Genomic DNA, 25,409 nt, shown 5'->3' with positions numbered 1-25,409 from the left:
TGTATTATACATGTTGTACATACATATGTTTATAGACATAATTCACACTCTTCAATTTAATTCTTAAATATACATTAGGAACATGATAAGTGCAATAACAGTGCTTATTGTTGGGCTTTCTATTGTAATAGGCATCTGTAATCAAAAATTATTTTACGTCTTCCTTAACACAATCATATTTTAAATGAAATAAAAGAACGGTAGCATAAAACGTGCACATTACGATATTAAAAATAATAAGGTTATGAGACTCAGGTATAGGTGACAAGATCAAATTCATTATAATAGCAATGTGGGAATATATATGACTTTTTTTTTTTTTTTTTTTTTGCTATTTCTTTGGGCCGCTCCCACGGCACATGGAGGTTCCCAGGCTAGAGGTCAAATCGGAGCTGTAGCTGCCGGCCTACGCCAGAGCCACAGCAACGTGGGATCCGAGCCGCATCTGCAACCTACACCACAGCTCACGGCAACGCCGGATCGTTAACCCACTGAGCAAGGGCAGGGATCGAACCCACAACCTCATGGTTCCTAGTCGGATTCGTTAACCGCTTCGCCACGACGAGAACTCCTATATGACATCTTATGATGGGTTAAAAAATAACTACCTAAACTAAATTCACTATCTGGATACACTGGCAAATCTTTTTGTCTTGACTACATATTCAAAAGTACTTTCTGGGAGTTCCCGTCGTGGCTCGGCAGAAATGAATCTGACTAGCATCTATGAGGATGCACGTTCAATCCGTGGCATCACTCAGTGGGTTTAAGGACCCAGCGGCATTGCTGTGAGCTGTCCTATAGGTCACAGATTCGGCTCAGATCTGGCACTGCTGTGGCTGTGGTGTAGGCTGGCAGCTACAGTTCCGATTTGACCCCTAGCCTGGGAACCTCCATGTGCTGTGGGTACGGGCCCTAAAAAGACAAAAAAAAAAACAAACAAACAAAACAAAAAAAACTTTCTGTAAAAATAAAATCTAATTATATTTACCATTATGGGCTAGAACATAATACCAACAATATATTTGGTTTAAGATAGTCTCAACATATACTTACAGCTCTACGAAGAAACACAGATACTGTCTAAAACACAAGTTTTCATCAGCTAGTAATTAATATTTCTCTAAGCCTATATACCCTACCTTGTTAGCGTTCTTTAAATATTCCACAGACTCCCAAAAACTAATCAGAGCTCTCTTGTCCATCCTTTCCATATAAGTTCGAAAGTGCTCTCGGTAGAAAGTACTGGCCAAGATATCGTCAAATTGAAGAATCTGGTAAGAGAATTTAAGAAAAAGCTTTAAAAAACTGAATTTTAAATACTGGTGTGCTTGAACTGCCAATAGATTCATTTCTACATTCAGGAAAAAAATGCCCCATTTTCTAAGGTCATAGTCCATATAATACGACATGTCTCTCACCTTCCTAAATTTTCAATGGAAAAAGTCTATTGAATATTCAATAAATACCAATTTTCTACTAATCATTCACCTATGCAGCAAAAGATTTATTTGACATCTCTGTATCAGGTACATTTCTAGGAAATGAAATAGACGAAAATCCTTGCCTTTATGGGATGTATTGCTAAAAGCAATCCCTGCCAATTACAGAAAAAGTGAAAAGAAATGTGTAAAAGACCAGGAAGATGGAGTTTAATAATTTGGCATTTTTGCTTTCCATATTTTTATATAGCAGAGGAAATCTACAAATGATTTTATACCTTTAAAATCTTTTTGTTCATAATATCACATTCATTAAAAAATCTTTTGTAAGCATCATTTTAGTTGGTCCACAATATTCCATTGTATGGATGTACCAAAATTACACCTTTATTTACTATTTTGCATACTTCCAGGAAAACTAAAGACATAGTGGAAAGGATCTTGAGTATGGACCCCTGCAATATGAGAAAGCAGATGACTTTCACAATAATTCATGATTCAATTAGGAGAAATGCCTTAATTTAATTTAGAAGGAAGTTAAATCTTATATCCTTGTTATTAATTAGTAATAAAAAAATGACCTCTAAGTATAGTGCAATGAAAAGGAAACTTGCCTTTTTAAGATTCTTAAAACTGATATATACTAAAGTCTGTGATTTAAGATTTTGGACTGGTATCAGACAGTCCAAAGTTTTGTTGCACAAAAACAGTTGCTGACATGTTATCGTTTGGTGAGAAAGCACTCAGATTTGTGAATCAACCAGATCTGGGTTTTCATCTAGTTCTGCCTCTTCCTATCCACGTGGCCTTATTGGGCAATTTACTTTAAACCACTCTGTTTCTTCACCTGTAAAAAGGGGATAGGGAGAAGCATTGTGGTGCGTGCTCTAAGGAAAATAACCTATAAGAGACCTTCTACTTCACTGGTGGTAACCTCTATCCAATTCATAGTGGGGAACCTGACTGGGCCCTTGACAGTATAAAATGCTCCCGTGGGATTGTGGAAGGGCAAAGGGGGGACAGGAAGACACACCCAGGCACGTGTGCACACAGGCACCCCACACTTATCATACCTATTACCACTCACAAGGACACTAAGCAATACAGCTCTGTGACACACAAAAACAAAACATGTGAGTGAGTCTGTGTTCTGGATCTATATCTTAGGTTAAATACCAAGAAGTGAGGGCTGCTCTTACACCAGTGTTCGTAACAAGTGGGAAATGGCAAATCAAGAAACTATGAAGTCCTACCTTCTGGCTTTGAGGCCCTTCCCCCTCATCTAAGGCCCCATCCTCTTGCTGGTCGTAGGCAGGGCCTCCCAGAATTCTGATCCTCTTCTCACACTGCTTCTTGGCCACAGTCAGCTGGTTGATGTACCTTTTCATGTTCCTGGCCCTCAGGAGATCAGCTTTCATGGCCGCAGTCTCTTTTCCTTGAATGAGATAGATGGTCAATAGCTGGTCAGAGGACAAGGTACAGAGGAGGGAACACAACAACTCTGGGCCAGATTAGTGTCTGATGTGGTACCTTCTGAACATCAGTGGGTGCTAAAGAAATGCCACTATGGAAAAGAGTATGGAGGTGCTTGTTGTGGCCAAGATCATGACCTCCACATCAACTCTAGTGGACAGCTGCCACTGGAGTCTGGAATCAGGTTAGAACTTGGGCTCCACTACCGAAAGCTATGTGGTCTTAGCAAGACGTTTAAAAAATTAAAAAACATTTACAATGGCTTGTATCCTTAAGCAGACATTACATAATTCAAAGTAAAAAACTCACACAAAATTAAATTTTTTTGACATTTTATGCACCTGTTTTTTTCCCTTTTTATGGCCACACCTGCAGCATATGGAAGTTCCCAGGTTAGGGGTTGAATCCAAGCTGCAGCTGCAGGTCTGTACCACTGCCACAGCAATGCCAGATCCAAGCCGTGTCTGCAACCTACACCACAGCTCACGGCAACACTGGGTCCTTAACCCACTGAGCAAGGAGACCGGGGATGGAACCCACATCCTCACAGATATTACGTCAGATTCTTAACCTAAGCCATAATGGGAACTCAAAATTAATTTTTAAAAACAACTAAGCATTGAGCCTTTCCTTGTGGAGAATGGACTGGCTCTGCATATACAACCTGAAGGCAGGGAGGAGTTGGGGTTGAGAGAAGGCATCTTTCTTTTTTTAATGGGTAAGAAATGAGCTGGTTTTAAAACTGATGAGAAGGAAACAGTTAAGAGGGGAAAAGGTGACAGATTAGAGCGGTGACCAGTAGGCAGGTGAAGAGACTGACTTTGGGAAGGGTCACCTCCTCCACTGCAGTAACACAGAGGGCACAGGAGATGGGTATAGACACAAGCGAGTTTGGAGACTGTGGCTGGGAGCTAGGGCAATTCCCCTCATGTGGATTCTGTTCTCTGGAAGTAGGGAGTGATGTTATCTGCTTAAAGGAAGGTGGGTAAAAAGGGCAAGGGTCAGAGGCCGGTGGAAAGCTGGGAAAGTGTGAAAAGTATGACACCCATGGTGTAAAGTGGAAGGCAAGCTCACTTCAGGAACACAATGAGGCTGTTTTAGGCAGTGTTCAAGGCCATGGCCACCACTAGGTGGATATAAACCTTCCTAGGCAGGTCAGGTCACAGCTCTGAGGTGAGTCAGAACACACCCGGCTTAGGCTGGAACTACCAGTAATACAAGAGGGTCGGTGTTTTGTTTCTCAGCGCCCCTGGACATTGAGTCTCAGTGATGCTTTACACACCTGGGGAGACTTCCAATTCCCCAGGGTAGCCGTGACCACCCTCGAGTCACACTGAGTCAATCTGCGCAAAGACTTAAAATAGCACTTGGCAGGCTGAGCAAATTAACTGAAAAAAACTTAGATAAGGACCACAAAACATTTTATCTTTCGGAGAAGCTTTTTCTGGTATTTATCACAAACGGACTTCAGGGCAACAGTTAGCCTTGTTCAAGAGGGCCACTCAGATATTATAGGATGTTTTTCATCTGTGTGCTGAGGAGGTATTTTCATTTGACTTCAGTGATGGTTTCTCAACTGGTCCTATGGCTGGCTGACAGAGAGGCCCTGAGCAAAGAACAGCCTCATTCACCATATATCTCGAGAGGGGAAAAAAAGAGCATTTCAGAGCCCCCTTAGTGGGAAGATGAAAGTAAATGAAGTCTGCCCCCAAATTAGCCTATTGTAAACTAAAATTATCTGTATGTGTACCTAAAGAAATACATGCTTGGAATAGTAAATTTTTCAGCATTCATTTTTTTTCCTACTTCCAAAGCTCTTGTTATTTCCATTCTACTTAGATTCTGAGAAGCTTAAACTCCTACAGTTAAACTCCATTATTCTGCATTGATTACATTATTTTAAACAGATTTAGAGCATATATCTTTAAACCATTTTGCATTAGATGCATTTATTTTAAATATTTTAAACATATATCCTTAAATTCTAAATTCTGTGTATAACATTTAAGCTACCCTAAAAAGGGACAAAAAGTTGCCTTTTATAAAATTTAAACCCAGACCATAATTTTAATTTTGGGTTGAAATAGGCTAACCAAGAGAGAGACACATATGGGGAAAAAACTGACACACATTTAACAACCACCACATTTTTCTCCTGAGAAAGCTTAAAAGCCTTCCTAAAGGACAAGAACTCAGGCAATTTCCAAAGGGAAGGAAAAAACAATCAACCTTCCCCTAAAACCTAGCTGCAGGGCTGAGAAAACATTCTAGTGTCCTGCCTGAATGTTCTCTGCTCTCGGGAATGCCTCCCATTTGTTAAGATCAAGACAAAGCCATTGTTTGATCACAAAGCTTGTTGCCAACAAACACAACAGCAGCTTGTTGCTCAGACAAGCCTGTTTACTTTTGTCTCAGAAAATAATGCCTCATTCAGGGCTAAGTGACTAACAGGGAGCTCCTGCAGCCCAAGGGGCTGCCAGGCAAAAATCCTTGTAAATCCGGAGATGCAGATGAATACACCTCTTTGTGACCTGAGAACCTGTCCAGTCAAGACATCTCCACATCAAGAGAAAGTGCAGGCAAGTGGGTGCACGAGGCACAGGCCCAGCTCAAGCCAGACTCCCGCAGTGGTCTCTCTGCTGAGCCCTTAAAAACCGGGTTAATCATATGTTTAACCTAGCTTAAAAAAAGAAGACTGAGGAGTTCCCATCCCAGCTCAGCAGAAACGAATCTGACTAGCACCCATGGGAACACAGGTTCAATTCCTGGCCTCACTCAGTGGGTTGGGGATCCGGCATTGCCGTGAGCTGTGGTGTGGGTCACAGATGCGGCTCCGATCTAGCATTGCTGTGGTTGTGGCGTAGGCCAGCAGCTGTACTTCCAATTCAACCCTTAGCCTGGGAACTTCCATGTGCCGCAGTGCAGCCCTAAGAAGACAAAAAAAAAAAAAAAAAAAAGGCTGAGGTTGAAGAGTTCCATTGTGGCTCAGCGGTTACAAACTCGACTAGTATTTGGCCCCTGGCCTTGCTCAGCGGGTTAAGGATCCCAAGCTGCTGTGGCTGTGGTGGAGGTGGCAGCTGTAACTCTGATTCGACCCCGGCCTGGGAACTCCCATATGCCATGGGTGTGGTCCTTAAAAGCAAAAAAACAAAGAAGGCTGAGATGAGAAACAGTGGCAGGTGACTCACTGGGTGACAGTGGCTCTTTAAATGTGTGCTGAAGAACACACAAGTGATAACAATTAATTATAATTGTTTACTGCTTTTCCCCCTAGAGTGTCTAGAGTCTATGGTGGTCAGAACAAAAGGAAATGGGGTCATTTAAAGACATTTGTATTAGACATAAATCAAGTCCCATAAGGACGTTTCAGCAGACCTATGAACATTACCATACAACTGCTTTCTGCTCTCAAACTTCTGCCGAGTTCTTCCTTAAGTGACTTGCAGTAAAACAAAAACACCAGGAGACAACTCTTAGGTTCTATTTCTCATGTGGCAAAGGAAAATGAAGTAACTTACAGTGCAACCAAGGACTCCAAAAATAGCTCAAGTATAACTGGATAAAGATGGCACCACTGTATTTTTTAAGTATTAAAAATCAGCAATAGCAGAGTATTTCTTTTCTCCAGCATGCTATTGAATTCCAAGGCAGAGCTGAACTGCAGCTAATTCCTTGGCAGGCTAATTGAGGACTTCCATGAATGATACACAGCTGGATCTCTCAACCTCAGCACCAGTGACATTTTGAGTGGATAAACCTTTGCTGTGAGACTGTCCTATGCATTGTGGGGTGTTCAGCAGCATCCCTGGCCTCTACCACTAGATGCCAATAGCATCCCTTCCCCCAAAACGTGACAACCAAAAATGTCTCCAGACCTTGTTAAATGTCCCCATCCCCTAGGGGGCAAAACTGTACCCCCACCCCATAAGAAGTACTAACAGAGGCATGGCTTCTGTGAGGGTAAAGGAGACAAGGCTGCACTCCCCCCTCCCCTGATTTCCCAGCACGAGGTCATGCTCCCCATATACACTCATACCCCCCCCCCCACCATCCCCAGGCAATCCAGGGAAGGGATTTGGGGGTTTCCTCACTTGAAAATGTCAGCCCTCCATCCACACTGACAGGCTAACAAGTCCTCAAATCCTTCTTGTACACAGAAAAGGAGTTTTGAGAAGTCCCCTTGAGAAGAGGGTTCAAGAAGCAGATACGTATTTACTGAGGAACTAGTCAAGTTTCAAAAGGAGAACTGACGCTCCCTTCTTACCATGAAGCTGATGGCCAGTCTCAGTAGTCACCAATTGTCACATACTTCTTCGAAGTTATCTGAAACTCACCTTAAAAGCTGCCCAGGAACTAAAAAACACTGACTATACTTTTCAACTTGAGGCCAAAGTGGGATTCTCTTACCACACCAAACACCTGAAATGTTGAAGTCTACGGTGTCGCTCCACTTTAATAGCAAGTTTATGTGAGGATGAGCAGAGATCTTAGCAGGAGCTTATGGCAGAACCTCTCACATTGTAAAGCTCTCACAGAAAGCTCGCAGTCCTGGCGAGGCCTCGTCAGGGTGCCCGCAGCATAGCTTCTATTTCTCTCCTTTAAATAGCACAGGTGCTGAAACACCCAGCACTTCCTTTGGTTTAAGGCCTTCCAATGGGCCTGGCATACATTTTTAAAATAATAATGTCCTATCAGTTAAATGCACACATGAACTTATGGGGACAGCCCTGCCCCCAAATTAGAACTATGACCTGAACAGATGGTAGACAGACACTCAGAATGCAGATCTGGCCCCATTACTAAGTTTTGAGCATGACTCTCACAGCATCCACCTGTGTGAGTGAGCAGGGGAGTGGGAAGAGTCCAAGACTACAGCCAGGGATGTGGGTTCAAGTTCCGGGTCAGGGTGTGACTAACTGGGTACCCTGCTTAAAATCTCTGGACCTGAACTTTATTTGTATAAATGCATGTCTTAGAACACATGACTAGGGTTTTCTGGGGTCAAGAGTTGGGAGTAGAGCCGCATACACAATTATGAGACTAGAGAGTATAACGGAAGTGCCCTGAACCCTCAGTCCCCAAGGCGGAGAAGGGATAAGGCTGCAAAGCCTGATAGAGGAGGGCGGGCAGGAGGGCTGGACAGGGAGAAACCCCGGCAAGGGCCCTGCAACACCTGATGAAGCTGAGGTCATTCATAAATCAGAAACTGAGTCCAAGGACTACAACACTAGGAAATCAGATCACATCAGAGTGTTATAAAGGCCTAAGAGAGAGACGAGCTCCTTCTTTCAGGCAGGGACATCTTTAAGTCCCACTTTGGATAATTAACATTATTAAAAAGTAATTTCTAATAGAAATCATTATGGTTCTTATCAACAACTCTGTGTGTATACACAGTCAATGTATTCTGAAGTTCTTTTACAATTCTTGATATATTCAATTCCCAAACTCTTTACTTATACCCTAAACAAGATGCACATGTTACCAACGCCCCCCAGTCTACACATGGGCGTGTCACCCCACGTGTGCAGTTCTTATGTAGAGCAGTTTCTATCAGACTCAAATCAACATCACGTCCTTCTCTGCAGTCAGCTGAGTAAATATTACACTTGAATCAGTTTAACGATTCTTGATAACATTTCAGATCCAGAACAGCAGCAGGGAAAAAAGCTTTAAAGGGAGCTGAAATACTGGGCTCATTCACATCAAACCACAGGGAAAATTTAGCAAATGTTCCATGACTACTGGAATTCCTACACTTGACCAGTGTCTTAGTTCAGGAGGCTACACCCAAACACCACAGACTGGCTGGTTCTAAAAAACACAAATGTATTTCTCACAGGGGGACTGGGACTGAGGTCAGAGTGGCAGCACAGCTGAGACGAGGTGAAGGTCCTCTTGTCAGCTGCAGACGGCCACCTTGCTGTGTGCTCATGAGCTGGGAGAGGCTAGGGATCTTACAGTCTCCTTTATAAGCCACCAGGCCCATTCAGGAGGCCACTAGCCAAACGACTCACATACCTCCGTACACCATCAGGTTGGGATGTTAAGATTTCAATAAAAGACTCTTTTTTTTTTTTTTTTTGCTTTTTAGGGCCGCACTCGCGGCATATGGAGGTTCCCAGGCTAGAGGTCTAATTGGAGCTACAGCTGCAGGTCTACGCCCCAGCCACAGCAACAACAGATCCAAGCTGTGTCTGTGACCTACACCACAGCTCATGCCAACACCAAATCCTTAACGCACTGAGCAAGGCCAGGGATCGAACCCACAACCTCATGGTTCCTAGACAGATTTGTTTCTGATGCACCACGACGGGAGCTCCTCAATAAAAGAATCTAAGGGGACCCAAGTGTTCAGACCACAGCAGCCAGTTAACATGACTAGACCATTTCTCAGCTACTTGGGCTGTTCCAATTGTAAATAAAGAACTAGAGAGTTGGGTGCTAAAAGGCAAAGGCGAACAGACCCACGACTCTGCAGCAGCAGCTCCTGGAGAAGTGGCAGCAGCATTTCTGGGGAGTGGCGAGGAATGCACATGCTAAGGGCCCACTCCAGATCCACAGAACCAGAGACTCTGGGGCAGGGCCCAGCGAGCCCTCCAGGTGATTCTGAGGCACTCGACCACAGAGGACCACTGCTCTGCAGGATTGAGCCCAGACTTCTTAGGGCAGTTCAGACAGCTCATGCAGCCCTTTAGGATCAGCTGCTGCCTTCCTGCCAAGGCCCACTGCTCCATTACATCCCAACATCCACAGGGTCTCACCCTAACAGAACCCACACAGAACCGCATGTGTGGTGCCGTCTAGCCAGGTCCACCTGATACGTGAGAGCCACTCAGTCTTTCTGACCAAACTCTGCTACGCTTAAGGGAACGCCTCTCTCAAGCTCTGTCCTAGGTATAGCTGAACACTCCACACTGTGCTACTTACTGAATTCTGAACCTGCACATTTGCTGAATTTATCAATTGTACTGTACTTTTGTCTGTCTGTCTACCTGTCTCCTCGTTAGACTGTGAGCTCCTGAAGGTCAGGAACAGCCTGCTACATCATGGCACTCAAAAGATGTTTGCTGAATGACTGAAGACCTATTTCTGGTGATGAGATAACCTTCAGTGTCCTTTCTCTACAGACATGAACTAAGGGCTCTCTCATCTTCCCAGGATCATGGAGGTGGGGCTGTGAGCAAAGAGGAGAAATTCGAAATAAAATAGAAAGGACAAGTAGGAGTTATCTAGGCAGAGTGACACTGAGTGTAGGGCAGCATTCCAAGAAGAAGAAACAGAATGTGCAAAGCATATGAGGCAGGAGGAATGGGGGTGAGGTGAGAAAACAGAAAGGTTAGTGCAGCTGGAGACCCAAGGGAGGAAGGACTGACAGGAGGAGAGCTGAGGAAAGAGGTGGGGCCAGAGCAAGCAGGGACCATGGCACCACAGAGGCTTCACCTCACACAGTTGTGATCCCAAGAACAATGGGAAGACAATGAAGGGTAAGCATGGAGGCAACATGATTAAGATTCGTACTTTTAAAAAATCACTACGGCTTCAGTATGAAAAATATATTAAACAGGGGCAGGAGTGGCTATAAGGAAGCCAACTGAGAAGCCACTACCATAGTTTGAGAGACTGGTGGCAGAAAATGGTGGTGCAGAGAAACAGCAGAGTTGAGAGATATTTAGGTCAATCTGTGTGACAATAATGGACTAGTTTTAATACATGACGGAGAAGGAATGAACAAGAATGACTCCTGAGGTTCTGACTTGTGGGGATGGACAGGATATCATTCAGAGACAAGAAATTACAGAAAATGACCAATTATGTGGGATTTAATTTGGACATTTTCATTTGGAGGTGTCTTTTGATATCCAGATAAAAACGTTCAGCCAACAGGTGGGTAAGTAGAAAAGCACAGAACAGAGGTTCTGTAGATAGAAATCTGGAGAGTCAACAGCATATAGAAAAAGAAAAGATAAGACTAACCAGGGAAAGAACACAGAGCAGTGCTACCCTTTGTTGATGATGGAAAGGCTCCATGCTATCTAATATGTAACCATATCTAAGCCATTCATGGTTACAGAACATCTGAAATGTAACTGGTGTGACTGAGGACCACCATTTTACGTTTTTATTTACTTTCAATTAATTTAAATTTAAGTAGCCACATCCAGGAGTTCCTGGCATGGTGGAGTGGAAATGAAACCGACTAGGAACCATGATGTTGTGGGTTCGATCCCTGGCCTCGCTCAGTGGGTTAAGGATCTGGCATTGCCATGAGCTGTGGTGTAGGCTGCAGACGTGGCTCAGATCCTGCATTGCTGTGGCTGTGGTGTAGGCCAGCAGCTGTAGCTCTGACTGGACCCCTAGCCTGGGAACTTCCATATGACACACATGCAGCCCCCAAAAAGCAATAAATAAATAAATAGCCACATCTGGCTAACAGTGACTATACTGTATAGCACAGGCATAAAACAGTAAAAGAGACAAATCGTGAGGAACTCCAACACCTAAAAGCCGAATAGAGATGAATAAGGATGAAGAGAAACAAACTGGGATGACAGAGTGTTAGCCAGGGCAGGGGGGAGCGTGGGAAGATGGGAGTCGTCGCCAATGCCACATGCTGCGGGATGGCCAAGATAAAGATGGGAAAATGTTTGCTGAGACCAGCTAGTTGGACATACCAAACTTCCCAAATTCCATGACCAGCAAGCAGCTGATGTCACTAGCGGTTAAAACTCAGGACTCAGTCAATGTTTGGCCAGAATGGATGATAAAGTACAGTCAGAGGCAAGAAAATGTTGTGAAAAGACTAAAATTTCTGAGACCAAGTGTTTCAAATTGTTCTGTATTTGTAAATTTGCCCTATAGAACCTCTTTCTCTAATTATACCAAATTTTCCTGCTCAAAAGACAAGGATCTGAGTTAGATAGTCTCAAAATTTTTTTTATTTCTATGATTATCCTTCCTTAGAATTATGTGAGCAATTAAACTAGCTGAGGCACTGTGAAGACTTTTAAGATCATCTGGTATCTATTTCTTAAAAAAAAAAATCAAAATTTTCAAAGAAAAAAGCCATTAAGAAAAGGATCAAACTGAAATTCCTAAACTAAGGAGAGTAATTTGCTCCTCATTTAAGATAAACTAATCTATTATGAACCCGAAGCATGTGCAGAGTTTTACGTGGATTTGCTGGAGTTTGCTGAAGCCTTGGAAGCTTTATTTGAACCATCCTGAGTATGTAAAGTAAAGAGGTCCCCCAGCCCTCCTGTCATCCTGAGAAAAGTCAGTGCAAAATCAGCAAGTTCATTCCTTAAGCTTTTAGGGGGTATACAATCAGGTAATTTCTCCCCAGCTGTTACATGGCATTTTTTTCTTGAAATCCTCAAAGTATATTCACAATTGCATATCATTTCTTAGTCATCAACAATTATAAATGAAAAAGAGTTGCCTGAAACATTTATATGTAGCAACATAATGTTTTAGTATATATATCCCATCTCTAGTTTGAATCCTAAATATTCTTAGGATCTGCCATCTGTTCATTCTTTTTTAAAACTTCTTCAGTTTCCTACTCACAAAGAGAACATGGAAATAAGGAGAAACAACACTGGAAATTAAACGCTTACAACTGTATACACAACCTGGCAGCATCACCACCTGGTCACTCAAGGCACAGCCTGATTCTCCCAGTTTAAGGAAACAGGGCAGACAGGTAGGGCAGCAAGAAGGCAAACATACAGACTGAGGCTTTTCCCAGACTCTCTCCCCGATACTGTCTTCACTAGATCACGCTCTCTCTAAACCACAGAGATCTCAAAAAAAAAAAAAAAAAAAAAAAAACAGCAAAGCAACTCTATTTAGGGGGAGCCTTTTAATGCTAAAAATCAAGGTTTCCTTGGTGACTTTTACAGGGAAGAAGAAACACGAATATCTGTCTGGAAATAAACTAGAGATCAATTCGGGAAAGAGTGAGATAAAGTAACTATTTGACAACTGTACATCAAAACTCCAAAGGTCACAGAGAAGCAATAACTGCTTCCAATAATAATATGCTACTAGATATTCAATTAAAAGAAAAAGGACAATGGGAAATGCTCAATGTGACCTTTTCATTAAAAAAAAAATCTGCACTTAAATTATAACATAATCCTTTAAAACTGAAACCACCTACACATGAGCTTCAAGAGTGAGACAGCAGATGGTATTATTTATGAGGGAAAGTCACTTCAGACTGTTAATACATCGGTCCCCTCTAATCACGGGTTGTGTGAAGATACATGGCTTGGACACAGCGGAAACAGAAGACTATTAACTGTTACCCCTATGCTGGTAACTTTCAAACACTTCTCTTCAGGACTGCTCTCTCTCCCACAGAGTGAATCCCAGCTTAGAAATGCCAGCCAGGCACTCTTCCATCCTCCTGTGGTCCGGGTCCAGAACGCCCAGGACCAGTGAGCTGTCCCACACACCAACACATTTCCTGACTCCTTCAGCGTCTTCACTGGGAAACCCTTTAGGGTCACCTAGAGCAGGCAGCCTAAAGACCAAGGAAACTGAGTCCCAGAGGAATGAAGGACATGCCCAGGTTTCACTGGGAAGCTGGCGGGAGAACCTGACTGGAACCAAGGTCTCCTAACTCACACTTTTCCTTCTGCCCCCAAACCTCATCTCACCAACCAGCATCAGTGGAACATAATAGGAACAGCAGGAGACAAGGACTTACGACCTCAGATGAGTTTACTTACCTTCCCTGGACAGCCGTGTCCTCACCTGTCAAGTCAGCAGGCACCATACTGCTCACCATCTGATTCATCCCTGTATCCAATCAGTCACTAGCAAGGTGACCTTACCTTCACAACCTTCCTGATTGATCACTTCCTTTTCACCACCATTATCAGGACCATAGATTGCTAGGCTTCATTCCTAGGCACTGCATCACCCTCCCAAATGGAATATTCCAGAAACATTTTTTTGTTGTCTTGTTTTTTTAAGGTTGCACCTGTGGCATATGGAAGTTCCCAGGTGAGGAGTCGAATTAGAGCTGCAGCTACCAGCCTACACCACAGCCACAGCAACTCAGGATCCAAGCCTCATCTGAGAACTACTACACAGCTTGCAGCAAAACTGGATTCCTAACCCACTGAGAGAGGCCAGGGATCAAAACTGCATCCTCAGGGATACTAGTCAGGTTCTTAACCCACTGAGCCACAACAGGAAATCCTTCAAAATACGTTTTTTAAAAATTTCATAGCTAATTGACTTTTACATTTTTAAATTTCCATTCCCCATTTCCATATATGACTGGGCATTACATTTGTCTCTCCAACCCTGTCAGGACTATAACGTCCATCCAGTGGCACTACGTTTCAATGTTTTATTATAAAAATATGAACATAAATAGACTTGACTTGTAACCATGCTATAAAACAACAACCTGAAAATAATGAGAAATCAACTTTTAAAATTACTTTTGTCAAAAATTAATTTTAGGACTTCCCATCATGGCTCAGTGGTTAATGAACCTGACTAGTATCCATGAGGACTGAGGTTCGATCCCTGGCCTTGCTTAGTGGGTTAAGGATCTGGTGTTGCCATGCACTGTGGTGCAGGTCACAGATACGGCTTGGATCCTGCATTGCTGTGGTTGCGGCATAGGCCAGCAGCTGTAACTCTGATTCGATCCCTAGCCTGGGAACCTCTGTATGCCACGGATGGGGCCCTAAAAAGACAAAAAAAAAAAATTGATTTTATATGATTTCAAACGTCTAATAACTCAAATAACTTACGAAAAATATTGAACATGTTTTTGATGGACTTACTTGATAAAAAATATATTGTAAATATTATACCAAAATATGCCAGTAATATACAGACTAACGTGGAAAGTTAAATAGAAAAGTCTTTGGTCACACTGACATCACCACATTTATTTGCTACATGAGGCTATAAAAAGCACAATAATTTGCTTTGTGAGGTCACAGTTGGTCCTCACCCCAGAATTTCCCAGCACATGTTCTCTATTTACTGAATGAATGGTCAAAGTGAGACAGAAATGCTAACACCACATGACACCCAGTCACCTTTATGTCTCTCCTCTAAAGGCTTATCTGATTGTCTTTTGTCTTTTTTTGTTGTCGTTGTTGTCGCTATTTCTTGGGCCGCTCCCGCGGCATACGGAGGTTCCCAGGCTAGGGGTCCAATCGGAGCTGTAGCCACCGGCCTACGCCAGAGCCACAGCAACTCGGGATCCGAGCCGCGTCTGCAACCTACACCACAGCTCACGGCAACGCCGGATCCTTAACACACTGAGCAAGGGCAGGGACCGAACCCGCAACCTCATGGTTCCTAGTCGGATTCGTTAACCACTGCGCCACAACGGGAACTCCGGCTTATCTGATTTATTCACAGCTCTAGATATTTATCCTAAATGAAGGGCCCCAAGTAAGCCCCTGGGGCACTGGTCTACTTTACAGTGGGATCTTTGACTTTCATGGAAGCAAACGAATCAGAACCCCCAAAACCCAATGTGAAGTTACCAGGCATGAAAATCCTTTCTCCCCAACTCTAAGCCTATAAGGTTATTTCAAGCTGGTTTTGCAGAGTCCTACACTTTAAGAAAGGAAGAGATTCTCTGGCTCAAAGTCAAACCAAACCAACCAGGACTACCCAATTGGAATTTAAAATAGGATTCAGAGAAATACACTTGATCAGAGAACTTTCTTTATAAAATAAGACTTTACTTAAATTCAACTTTACTAAGTACCTACGTGCCAGATACCAGGCTAGACCCTTGAACATGCTACTTAATTTAGTCACTGAGTAAGCACTAAGGACCCCTAGAAATTCCTAATTACCTGTATATTATCTACTATGGCAGCCACTGGTCACACACTTTCTAGCTTTGCCAGAAACTGAATTTTCAGTCTCCACCTTCTCATTCGTTTTTTAAAAAAGCTTTATTGAAATGTAATTCACATACTCTAAATTTTACCCATTTACTGCACACAATTCAATGGTTTTCAGCATATTCAGAATTGTGCAACCATCACCACAATCTAAATGTAGAACATTTTCTTCACTCCCCAAAGTAAGCCTGTACTCATTAGTAGTCAACTCATTTCCATGCCATCTCATCTCACCACCCTGACAGCCCTAGGTAACTGCTAGTCTACTTTATCTCTATGGATCTGCCTATTCTGGGCATTTCACAGAAATGAAATCACATAATATGTGGTCTTCTAGAACTTGCTTCTTTTACTTAGCATAATGTCTTCAAGGTTCACTCATGTTGGGGCATGTATCAATACTGCTTCCTTGTTACGGCTGGCTAAGAGTCTACTGTATGGATAAATCAGCTTTTTGTGCGTGGCCATTTGGGTGGGTTCATTTTGGGAATATTATAAGCAATGGTACTACAAACATTCAAGTTTTCTGGGGACATGTTTTCAGTCCTCTTAGGTATAAACCTCCACATCTCATGGTAATTCTGCTCAACATTTTGAGGAACTTCCAAACTGTTCCCATTTTTCAATTCCATCAGCAGTGTATGAGGTTTCCAACTTCTCCACATCCTTAACCAACACATGTTACTATCTCTCTCTGTTTTTTTTTAGGACCAAACCTGCGGCATATGGAAGTTCCCAGGTTAGGGGTCAAATTGGAGCTGCTGCTGTGGGCCTGCACCACAGCCACAGCAACGCCAAATCCAAACCATGTCTGCGACCTACACCAAATCTCATGGCAATGCTGGATCCTTAACCCACTAAACAAGGCCAGGGATTGAATCCTCACCCTCATGGATACTAGGTGGATGGGTTCATAACCACTGAGCCACAACAGGAACTCTACTGTCCGTTTCCTATTTTAGCCACTCTAGTGGGTGTGAAGTGGTATCTCATATTAGTTTGGATTTGAATTTTCCTAATGTCTAATGGTTTAGGGCATATTTTCATGTGATTATTAGCCATTGGTATATCTTCTTTGCATAGAAAAGTGTCTCTGCAAATCTTTTGCCCATTTTTCAATTGGGTTGTCTTTTGATTACAGAGTTGTATGAGTTCTTTACATATTCTGGATACAAGCTCTACATCATATGGCTTGCAAATATCTTCAATGGGCTGTCTTTTTACTTTCTGATGGAAGACACAAGTTTTTAATTTTTGATAAAGTCCTATTTACATTTCTTGTCACTTATACTTCACCTTATTCTTGAAAGACCCATACAATTTGCTAGGACACTGATTCCATGGGCTCTTTGTCCTGGACATGAAGATACACTGTGGCTGAAATTGCCTATATGGCTTTAGCTATCCTACTTTTTTCTGAGATTTTACGTCTTACTTTGAACCTATAGACATAAAGAAGAGTAATTTAGGAAAAGCTAACTACTGGTAACAGAATCAACCCAAAAGGTGAGTAATGTAGTAAATAAGAATGTGATTGTAGAGCTTACTGAAAATAAGTCCCTTTAGTATTCTCACAAAAAAGGAACTACAATGCTATTTTGAACTTATCAGTTACAAAGTTTGGGGTTGGGAGTTTCCATCCTGTCTCAGCAGAAATGAATTTGACTAGCATCCATGAAGACATAGGTTTGATTCCTGGCCCCACTCAGTGGGTTAAGGACCTGGCATTGCTGTGAGCTGTTGTGTAGGTCTCAGACACGGCTCGGATCCCACACTGCTGTGGCTGTGGTGTAGGCTGGCAGCTGTAGCTCCAATTCAACTACTAGCCTGGGAACCTCCATATGCCACGAGTTCAACCCTAAAAAAACAAAACAAAACAAACAAAAAAAAAGTTGGGTGTTGAATTCTGTCCGCCACCCCCACCCCCATTGCAAAAGATACATTTAAGTCCTAAAGCCTGGTATCTGTGAGCGTGGCATTGTTTGGAAACAAGGTCTTTACAGATGGACACGAGTTCAGATGAGCTCATCTTAGGATAAGACCCTAACCCATTATGACTGGTACCCTAGTAAGAATAAGAAATTCAGACACAGGCATGGACAGAGGGAAGATGATGTGAAGACGCAGGAGGAAGACAGCCATCTACAAGCCAAGAAGAGAGACCTGAAGCAGATTCTCCCCTCACTGCCCTCAAAGGGAGCCAACCCTGCCAACCTTGGTCTCAGACCTCGAAACTCCAGAACTGTGAGAAAATCAGTTTCTGTTGCTTAACCACTCACTCCATGGCCCTTTGTTACAGCAGCCCCAGTAAGCTAACCGTTAACACAAGGTAAGAAAGGTAGGTTTCCATCTAAACTCACATAACAAGGAGGGGCGCTGAGAAAAGACAATGGTGGCAATAAGAAATCCCTCTTTAGCATTCTCCTTAAAATGTCTGTCAAAGTGTCTGAAAATAAAGCATCTTCTCTGCGGGAACAGTGAGGGAAAGGAGAGGAACGGAGCCCAGACTCTCAGAAGAAATCATCACATCACATCTCTGCTCAAAAGCTTCCAAAGACATCCTCAGTCAAGTAAACACAGAAGGCCCAAAAGTACAAGCCTCCTGTCACCTCTGATTCTGGTTTTGCTCCCCCCTCACCCGTTTCCAGCCACAAAGGCCACCTCAAGCAAGCCTTGTGTGCTTCTGCCTCAGAGTTCTGCACCTGTCCTTTCCCAGACTTTCCTCAGGGCCCCCGGGCTTGGCTCACAGGTCACCACCTGGGTGAGGTCTCCCCAGAGCATCCTACCCAAGTGCCCCCACCAGCTTCCAGAGGAGCCAGCATTCCTTACCACACACCTGCCAGCGCCCCACCCCCACCCCGCCCCCACAGCCCCCAGCTAAACAAGTGTAGAACGTGTTTTTCTCCAAGGCACATGTTACCATCTGAAATACTGTATATTGTATGTGTTATCTGATTGCCTCCCAGCCCAGTTTAGGGACTCGATGAATGCAGAGATTTCACTGTGTTTACTACTGAATCATAACCACCTATCCTGTGTCCAGGAAACGTTTTTAAATGAATGCATTTGAACACTCTTCCTTACTGGGCTGAGATTAATAAAGCGCCTTTTCAGAGTCTATACCCTCATTTTTTAAAAAAACATGGCTCCTACTTTCTGTGTGACTCAGAGAGACAAGTACAAGTCCCAAGCATCCCTTTGCCTGGGTGTGTTGATTAAAACCCAGGCACAGGTTAAAGTCTCTGGACCGAGTGTTCCTTGTCCTTGTGGCACTCCACTCCCAGACAGGAACTTGAGGGGGGTGCGGAGATGTTTGTGGAAAGTCTAGTCTAAAAGGCAGTAGTGTTAGCTGCCTGCCAGCTGCAAATCCAGAGCTGCTTGGTCCTCAATAGAGTAATACGCCCTGCGACATCTCATAAGAGGGGAGCATAAGGAAGTTGGGGGTCAATGCAGACCTTGATTATTCCTCAGTATCAATGCCTGGGTAAGCATCTCTTTATTTGAAGAGAAACAAAAAAATACAGAACATTTATATGTATATTTTTCAATCTACATGAGTAGAAGGAGAAAAGATGTTCACAATACAAATGTTTAACTAAAGGAAAAGGTTAATTATGAAACATCAACTCACAGAAATCATTTAAATGACTATCCAGATTGTTTCAATGTAGAAATATGAATGAATAGCAAGATTAAATTTTAATATGAGAAAAAACTATGAAACCATGATTAGTTTAAAAACAGAAGCACTATATATCTACTGACTAATATTCTAAAAATTATGATTACAGATGGATAAAATTTATAAGGGAGCACAGGACTAAAAACAAAAGTTTTTGTTAGAATGAAATTATATGTATTTTCTCTTATGCCATTACACCACTATTTTAACAAATTTAAAATACTTAAATGCAATGCTCATACTTGCCAAAGGTCTGACAGAGAAGACTGCGGGTAGATATAGAACCTTTAGGATGTGTAACTGAAGAAAACAAACTGGTTCTTACCTTTGTGCCTCTTCAGCTGGGGGAAGCTGCTAATGGTAGTTGCCTGGATTATTTCCACTACAATCTGATACCTGAGTTTTAAAAAGAGAGAACAAGAAAAGATTGAATAGGAATAAAATACTACTTTTTAAGGTATTATTAAAACCACCCAACATGGATTAAGTCAGTGGTCCGGGTGCTGCTCATTTCTGAGACCTGAATGTAAGAATCATGAACTTACCCCCCCCCACTCCAACCTCTGTACAGAAACCTTACCACCTGCCCCCTCACTAAAGACACAAACTCTGAGGTTACAATCAACTCCACTCTCTCCTTCACCCTTCACCTCTGCCCTCCTCTCCTGATCAGTAACCAGAGCCTCTTGATTCCACCTCCCATGTGTGCACCGTCCAAAAAGGTGGCCACGAGCCACGTGGGCTATTTTAATTAAGCTACAATTTTAGTTCCTTGGCTGCACCAGCTACATTTCAAGTGCTCAACAGCTATATGCACCTCAGGGAACATACTGGACAGTGCAAACATTTTCATCACTGCAGGAAGTTCTACTGGATGGTACATGCTTCTCAAAGCTATCCTCCAGTCCCCCTGTCACTACCTTCGCAATTTCCCTTATTACTTCTCATTTAGAAGAACATTGAAGACCAAGAGAATGCAGTGGGACTCCACCATCCAAAGTGTCAAAAGCTCCCCGGGTAATTCTAATGTACAGAGAGGGCTGACAACCACTGGAGCAGAACACCAGGTATATGTACATGTAACTGAGAACACCTCTGAGTCAGGAAAAATAAAGGTTACATTTTAAGTGCCAAGTACAACACTGGGGCTGTGGCTTTTTTGAGCTCATTCAATCAGGTAGGTTGTAAACCTAAGTTCTTAAGGGCTATTCAATTATTAAGTATTGCCCTAACCAAACTCATCTATCCTCAGTGTTTCTTAATTATAATTATCCCTTAATTATACTGACTGATGAACAATTTTCCCATCAACCTATGGATAGGAGAAAATATTTTCAAACAATGCAACCTAACCTAATTAAGGGCTTAATTTCCAAAATATACAAACAGCTCATATAACTCAATAACAAAAAAACAAACAAATCAATCAAAAAATGGGCAAAGACCTAAACAGACATTTCTCCAAGAAGACATACAGATGGCCAAAAGGCACATGAAAAAATGCTTGAGATCACTATTAGGGAAATGCAAATCAAAACTACAATGAGATACCATCTCACACTGGTCAGAATGGCCATCATTAAAAAGTCTACAAAGAGCAAATGAAGGGGAGGGTGTGGAAAAAAGGAAACATATACTATTAGTGGGAATGTAAATTGGTGCAACCACTATGGGAAACACTATGGAGGTTCTTCAAAAAACTAAAAATAGAGTTACCATATGATTCAGCAATCCCACTCCTGGGCATATACCTGGAGAAAACTAATTTGAAAAGATACATGCACCCCAATGTTCATGCAGCAGTATTTACAGTAGCCAAGACAGGGAAGCATCCTAAATCTCAATCAACAGATGAACAGAAAAAGATGTGGTTTATGGAGTTCCCGTCATGGCTCAGTGGTTAAGGAACCCAACTAGGACTCAACATGAGGACTCAGGTTAGATCCCTGGCCTTCATCAGTGGGTTAAGGATCTTGCCATGAGCTATGGTGTAGGTTGCAGAGGCAGCTCGGATCCCGCATTTCTATGGCTGTAGCATAGGCCAACAGCTACAGCTCTGATTCAACCCCTGGCCTGGGAACCTCCATATGCCAAGGGTGCAGCCCTAAAAAGACAAAAAGACCAAAAAAAAGAAGAAAAAGATGTGGTTTATATATACAATGGAATACTACTCAGTTATAAAAAAGAATGAAATGATGCCATTTGCAATGACATGAATGGACCTAGAGATTATCATATTGAGTAACTCAAAGACAAATATCATATAATATCACCTACACATAAAATCTAGAATATGACACAAATGAATTTATTTACAAAATAGAAACAGCCTCACAGACAGAAAACAAATTTATGGTCACCAACGGGGAAAGGAGGGGGTAATAAATTAGGAGTTTGGGATTAGCAGATACAAACTACTATATATAAAAGAGATTTTTAAAAAGGACTTAGAGTTTATAACACAAGGAACTATATTCATCATCTTGTAATAAGCCATAATGGGAGAGAATATATCTATGTGTATAATTGAATCATCAGAAACTAACTTAACATTGTAAATCAACTATACTTTAATAAAAAATAAAATTTTTTAAAAATTAAAAAAAGAATCTGCTCAGGAGTTCCCATCAGGGCGCAGCGGAAACGAATCCAACTAGGAACAATGAGGTTGCAGGTTCGATCCCTGGCCTCGCTCAGTGGGTTAAGGATCCGGCATTGCAGTGAGCTGTGGTGCAGGTCACAAGAGAGGCTTGGATCTGGTGTTGCTGTGGCTGTGGCCTAGGCCAGCAGCTACAGCTCCGATTAGACGCCTAGCATGGGAACCTCCATATGCCATGGGTGCAGCCCTAAAAAAAGAAAAAAAAGAATCTGCTCATAATAAACCTATTCAACATCAACTCTCTGAACACAAATCTCACAGCATTCTAGGATGTAATGCTATGTTTGGCTCGCTTTTATAGCACAAAATATGTTCTGTTGCTTTTCAACTAAAACTCAGATGACAGACATGAATTCATCAGTCATAGCTATTCATGGACGCCTCACAAATTCCCACCTTTTTATTTCTTCCCTTGTGTAATATAAATATCAATGCCTGCCTCTTGCACCTCAAAGAACAGGCTGTCAGGAGCATTGCCGGTGTGTCACCTGGGGATTGTGGCAGACTGCTGTTGCCAACACTTTTTCTCTCTTTCTTCCCCACTAACTGAGCCACATTTATCTGGGAGAGTAATGCAGCCCACTAAAAATGCAAATCTTCTCCCTAGCAGATAGGGATGGTCATTTGATATAGTTTTGGCCTATGAGATATAAGCAGAAATTATCTGGAGGGGATTCCAGGAAGGCTTTCTAAAGGGGCGGACTCCATGGAAAAGCCCTTTTGGTCTCTTCCTCTTGCCCTTCCTCAATTTCCCGGCATGGAACAAGGATGTAACTGATGAAGACACAGCAGCCATGAGGATGAAAGCCACACGGTGACAGGAGAAGACAGCAGGTGTTCAGGTGTCCAGTGACATCACTGAGCCAAGATAATAGCCCCAGCCTGTCCATCTCAGGACATCTTATTACATAAGGAAAATAAATCCCTAACTTGTTTAGGTAACTCTGCATCAAAAAGTCTCACAGCCAAGTGCCATCTGACTGACAGCTCTAAAGACTCCATACATAGAAAAGTTATCTCTAGGCAGTGTTCTCCAAAAGGAAGATTTTTTTTTTTTTTTTTGGTTGTGCCTGTAGCATGCAGAAGTTTCCAAGCCAGGGATTGAACCTGTGCCACAGCAGTGACAACAAAGGATCCTTAACCCACTGTGCCACTAGGAAACTCCACTCCAATGAAGGCTTACTAGAACATTAATGATTGATAGTTTTTCTTTTTTTCCTTTTTCAGCCACGCCCAGGGCATATGGATGTGCCCAAGCCAGGGATCCAATCCCAGCCGCATCTGGGGCAACACCAGATCCTTGACCCACTGAGAGAGGCCAGGGATCAAACCCATGTCCTCATGGATACTAATTGGGTTCGTTACTTCTGAGCCACAACAGAAACTCCCAAGATAGGTAGTTTTCTGATGAAACTACCTTCATTTCTCCATTAACAATAAAACACAAAAACAGCATTTCTGTGACTTTTCCTTCCGGTTACTGAACAGATAAGAAAATAGCTTATAAGAAGCAAACGCAAACCTTGAATCATCAAAGTCTAACAGTCTTTCACCAAGTCTTTAATTTAACCTTGGACTTAGGTTCTAAAAGTGGAAAGCACTGACTTTTCACTCAACTCCAGCACATGTCTCCAAACTCCAAACATATGCTTGTTATAGCAATTTCTACAAAGAAAAGCATGAGAATAATCTATGTGGTCGATGTGCTTTCATTAAATAAGCACTTGTTAATCGTCTCCCATGTCCTAGACACACAGAAATGAATACCACCAATGTGGTATCTGCTTTCAGAGAGCTCTGGAGATATATCAGACTAAAGGGAAAACACTCAGCTCATAATATTCGTAATTATGAAGACCACAGTAAAATAGATTTTAATGACACACTGATCCTAAAATGCAAAATGGCACATACATTTATGACTGCAGATTTGTAAATCTGTGGGTATATGAACCAGGGTTACAAAGCAAAATAGAGGTAACAATGAAGGGCATCTGTATTTAAATGGCAGAATTATATCTTAAAATTTTCCCAAACTGCTTATCTATCTTAGCCAGTTCAAACTAGCCTTACCTTGTTTACTACCCAAGAAGCTTTTCCTACCTCCCCATTTCTGCACTAGCCTCTCTGACCTTCCTTCTAGTCTCTATGCAGAGGCTCGAAAATCTCATCATCTTAGATATCCACCCTCCCAGTAAATAAGACTCTCAAAGCCCTACTGATTTGTCCTTTGAATCTTTTAAATAGGTCCCTCTCTTCCTCTTGTCACCACTCTATTTCAGGCCTTCTAGAATGTGTTAAACAGTTTACCGTCTCCCTGACGTCAACCTTGTCTCCATCCAACTCATCTTGAGCACCCTTGAGGAAACACTTTTCCTCAAAGAACTCTCTCATCGCCTCCTCCCTTGCTCAACCCCTCCAGTGACCCCCCTTCTCCCCCTGCCAAAGGAGTAACCTGACACTACCACTGCAACTTGGCACTGGCTCTCTTCAACCCAGAAGAGTTTCCATCCTGCTCTCCCCAAACTATAGTCACTTTCCAGGCTTTTGCTCATGCTCTCTCCTTCTGAAGACAATCCTCCCCAAAATAAAAAAATTAGGGAGTTCCTGTTGCGGCACAGCAGAAACAAATCCCACTAGCATCCAATGGGATGTGGGTTTGATCCCTGGTCTCGCTCAGTGGGTCAGGGATCTAGCGTTGCTGTGAGCTGTGGTGTAGGTTGCAGATGCAGCTTGGATCCTGCGTTGCTGTGGCTGTGGTGTAGGCCAGCAGCTGTAGCTCTGATTCGACCCCAAGCCTGGGAACTTCCATATGCCACAGGTTTGGCCCTAATAAGCAAAAAAAAAAAAAAAAAAAAAAAACCCAAAAATGAAAAAACTCCCTACTTGTCCACTTAATTAGATCTTATATATACTATGTCTTCCCTCAAATCATCCCCAATCCCTCTAATTCACATTAATATTTCACCTTTCTGAAATCCTAAATTACTTCTGCTCTATAATAGTACCTATTTATCTACTATTCTATGTTGCTAAAGAGTCGCATTTCCACAAAGAATGTTGTGAACGAAGAAAACGTTGTGTCCAGTGCTTTCAGGGCCTCGCATTTCTTTTCAAAATGGTAACATGTCTGAGCCTAAGACAAAATTATGGCTTTGTCTATAAAAAAGATATGTTAGGAGTTTCCACTGTGGCGAAGCAGAAACAAATCCAACTAGGAACCATGAGGTTGCGGATTCATCTCTGGCCTCACT

General features: G+C 42.4%; 1 protein-coding gene across 9 annotated transcripts in view; it reads right to left on the bottom strand.

Moving 5' to 3' along the window:
• Nucleotides 1–25,409, bottom strand: part of SNX25 (sorting nexin 25) — a 119,503-nt gene that overhangs the window by 29,384 nt on the left and 64,710 nt on the right. For all 9 annotated transcript variants that reach the window (XM_047772351.1, XM_047772355.1, XM_047772352.1 and 6 more), the window contains exons 6-8: nucleotides 19,822–19,892; nucleotides 2,696–2,877; nucleotides 1,143–1,274 (exon numbers count right to left, since the gene is read on the bottom strand). In XM_047772351.1, coding sequence (XP_047628307.1) covers nucleotides 1,143–1,274; nucleotides 2,696–2,877; nucleotides 19,822–19,892 — 385 coding nt within the window. The remainder of the gene's footprint in view (nucleotides 1–1,142; nucleotides 1,275–2,695; nucleotides 2,878–19,821; nucleotides 19,893–25,409) is intronic.

The sequence above is a fragment of the Phacochoerus africanus genome, chromosome 3, assembly GCF_016906955.1.
Source record: "Phacochoerus africanus isolate WHEZ1 chromosome 3, ROS_Pafr_v1, whole genome shotgun sequence".
Classification (NCBI taxonomy): domain Eukaryota; kingdom Metazoa; phylum Chordata; class Mammalia; order Artiodactyla; family Suidae; genus Phacochoerus; species Phacochoerus africanus.
The sequence above is the reverse complement of the archived record's forward strand: the minus strand, read 5'-3'. Positions and strand labels throughout refer to the sequence as shown.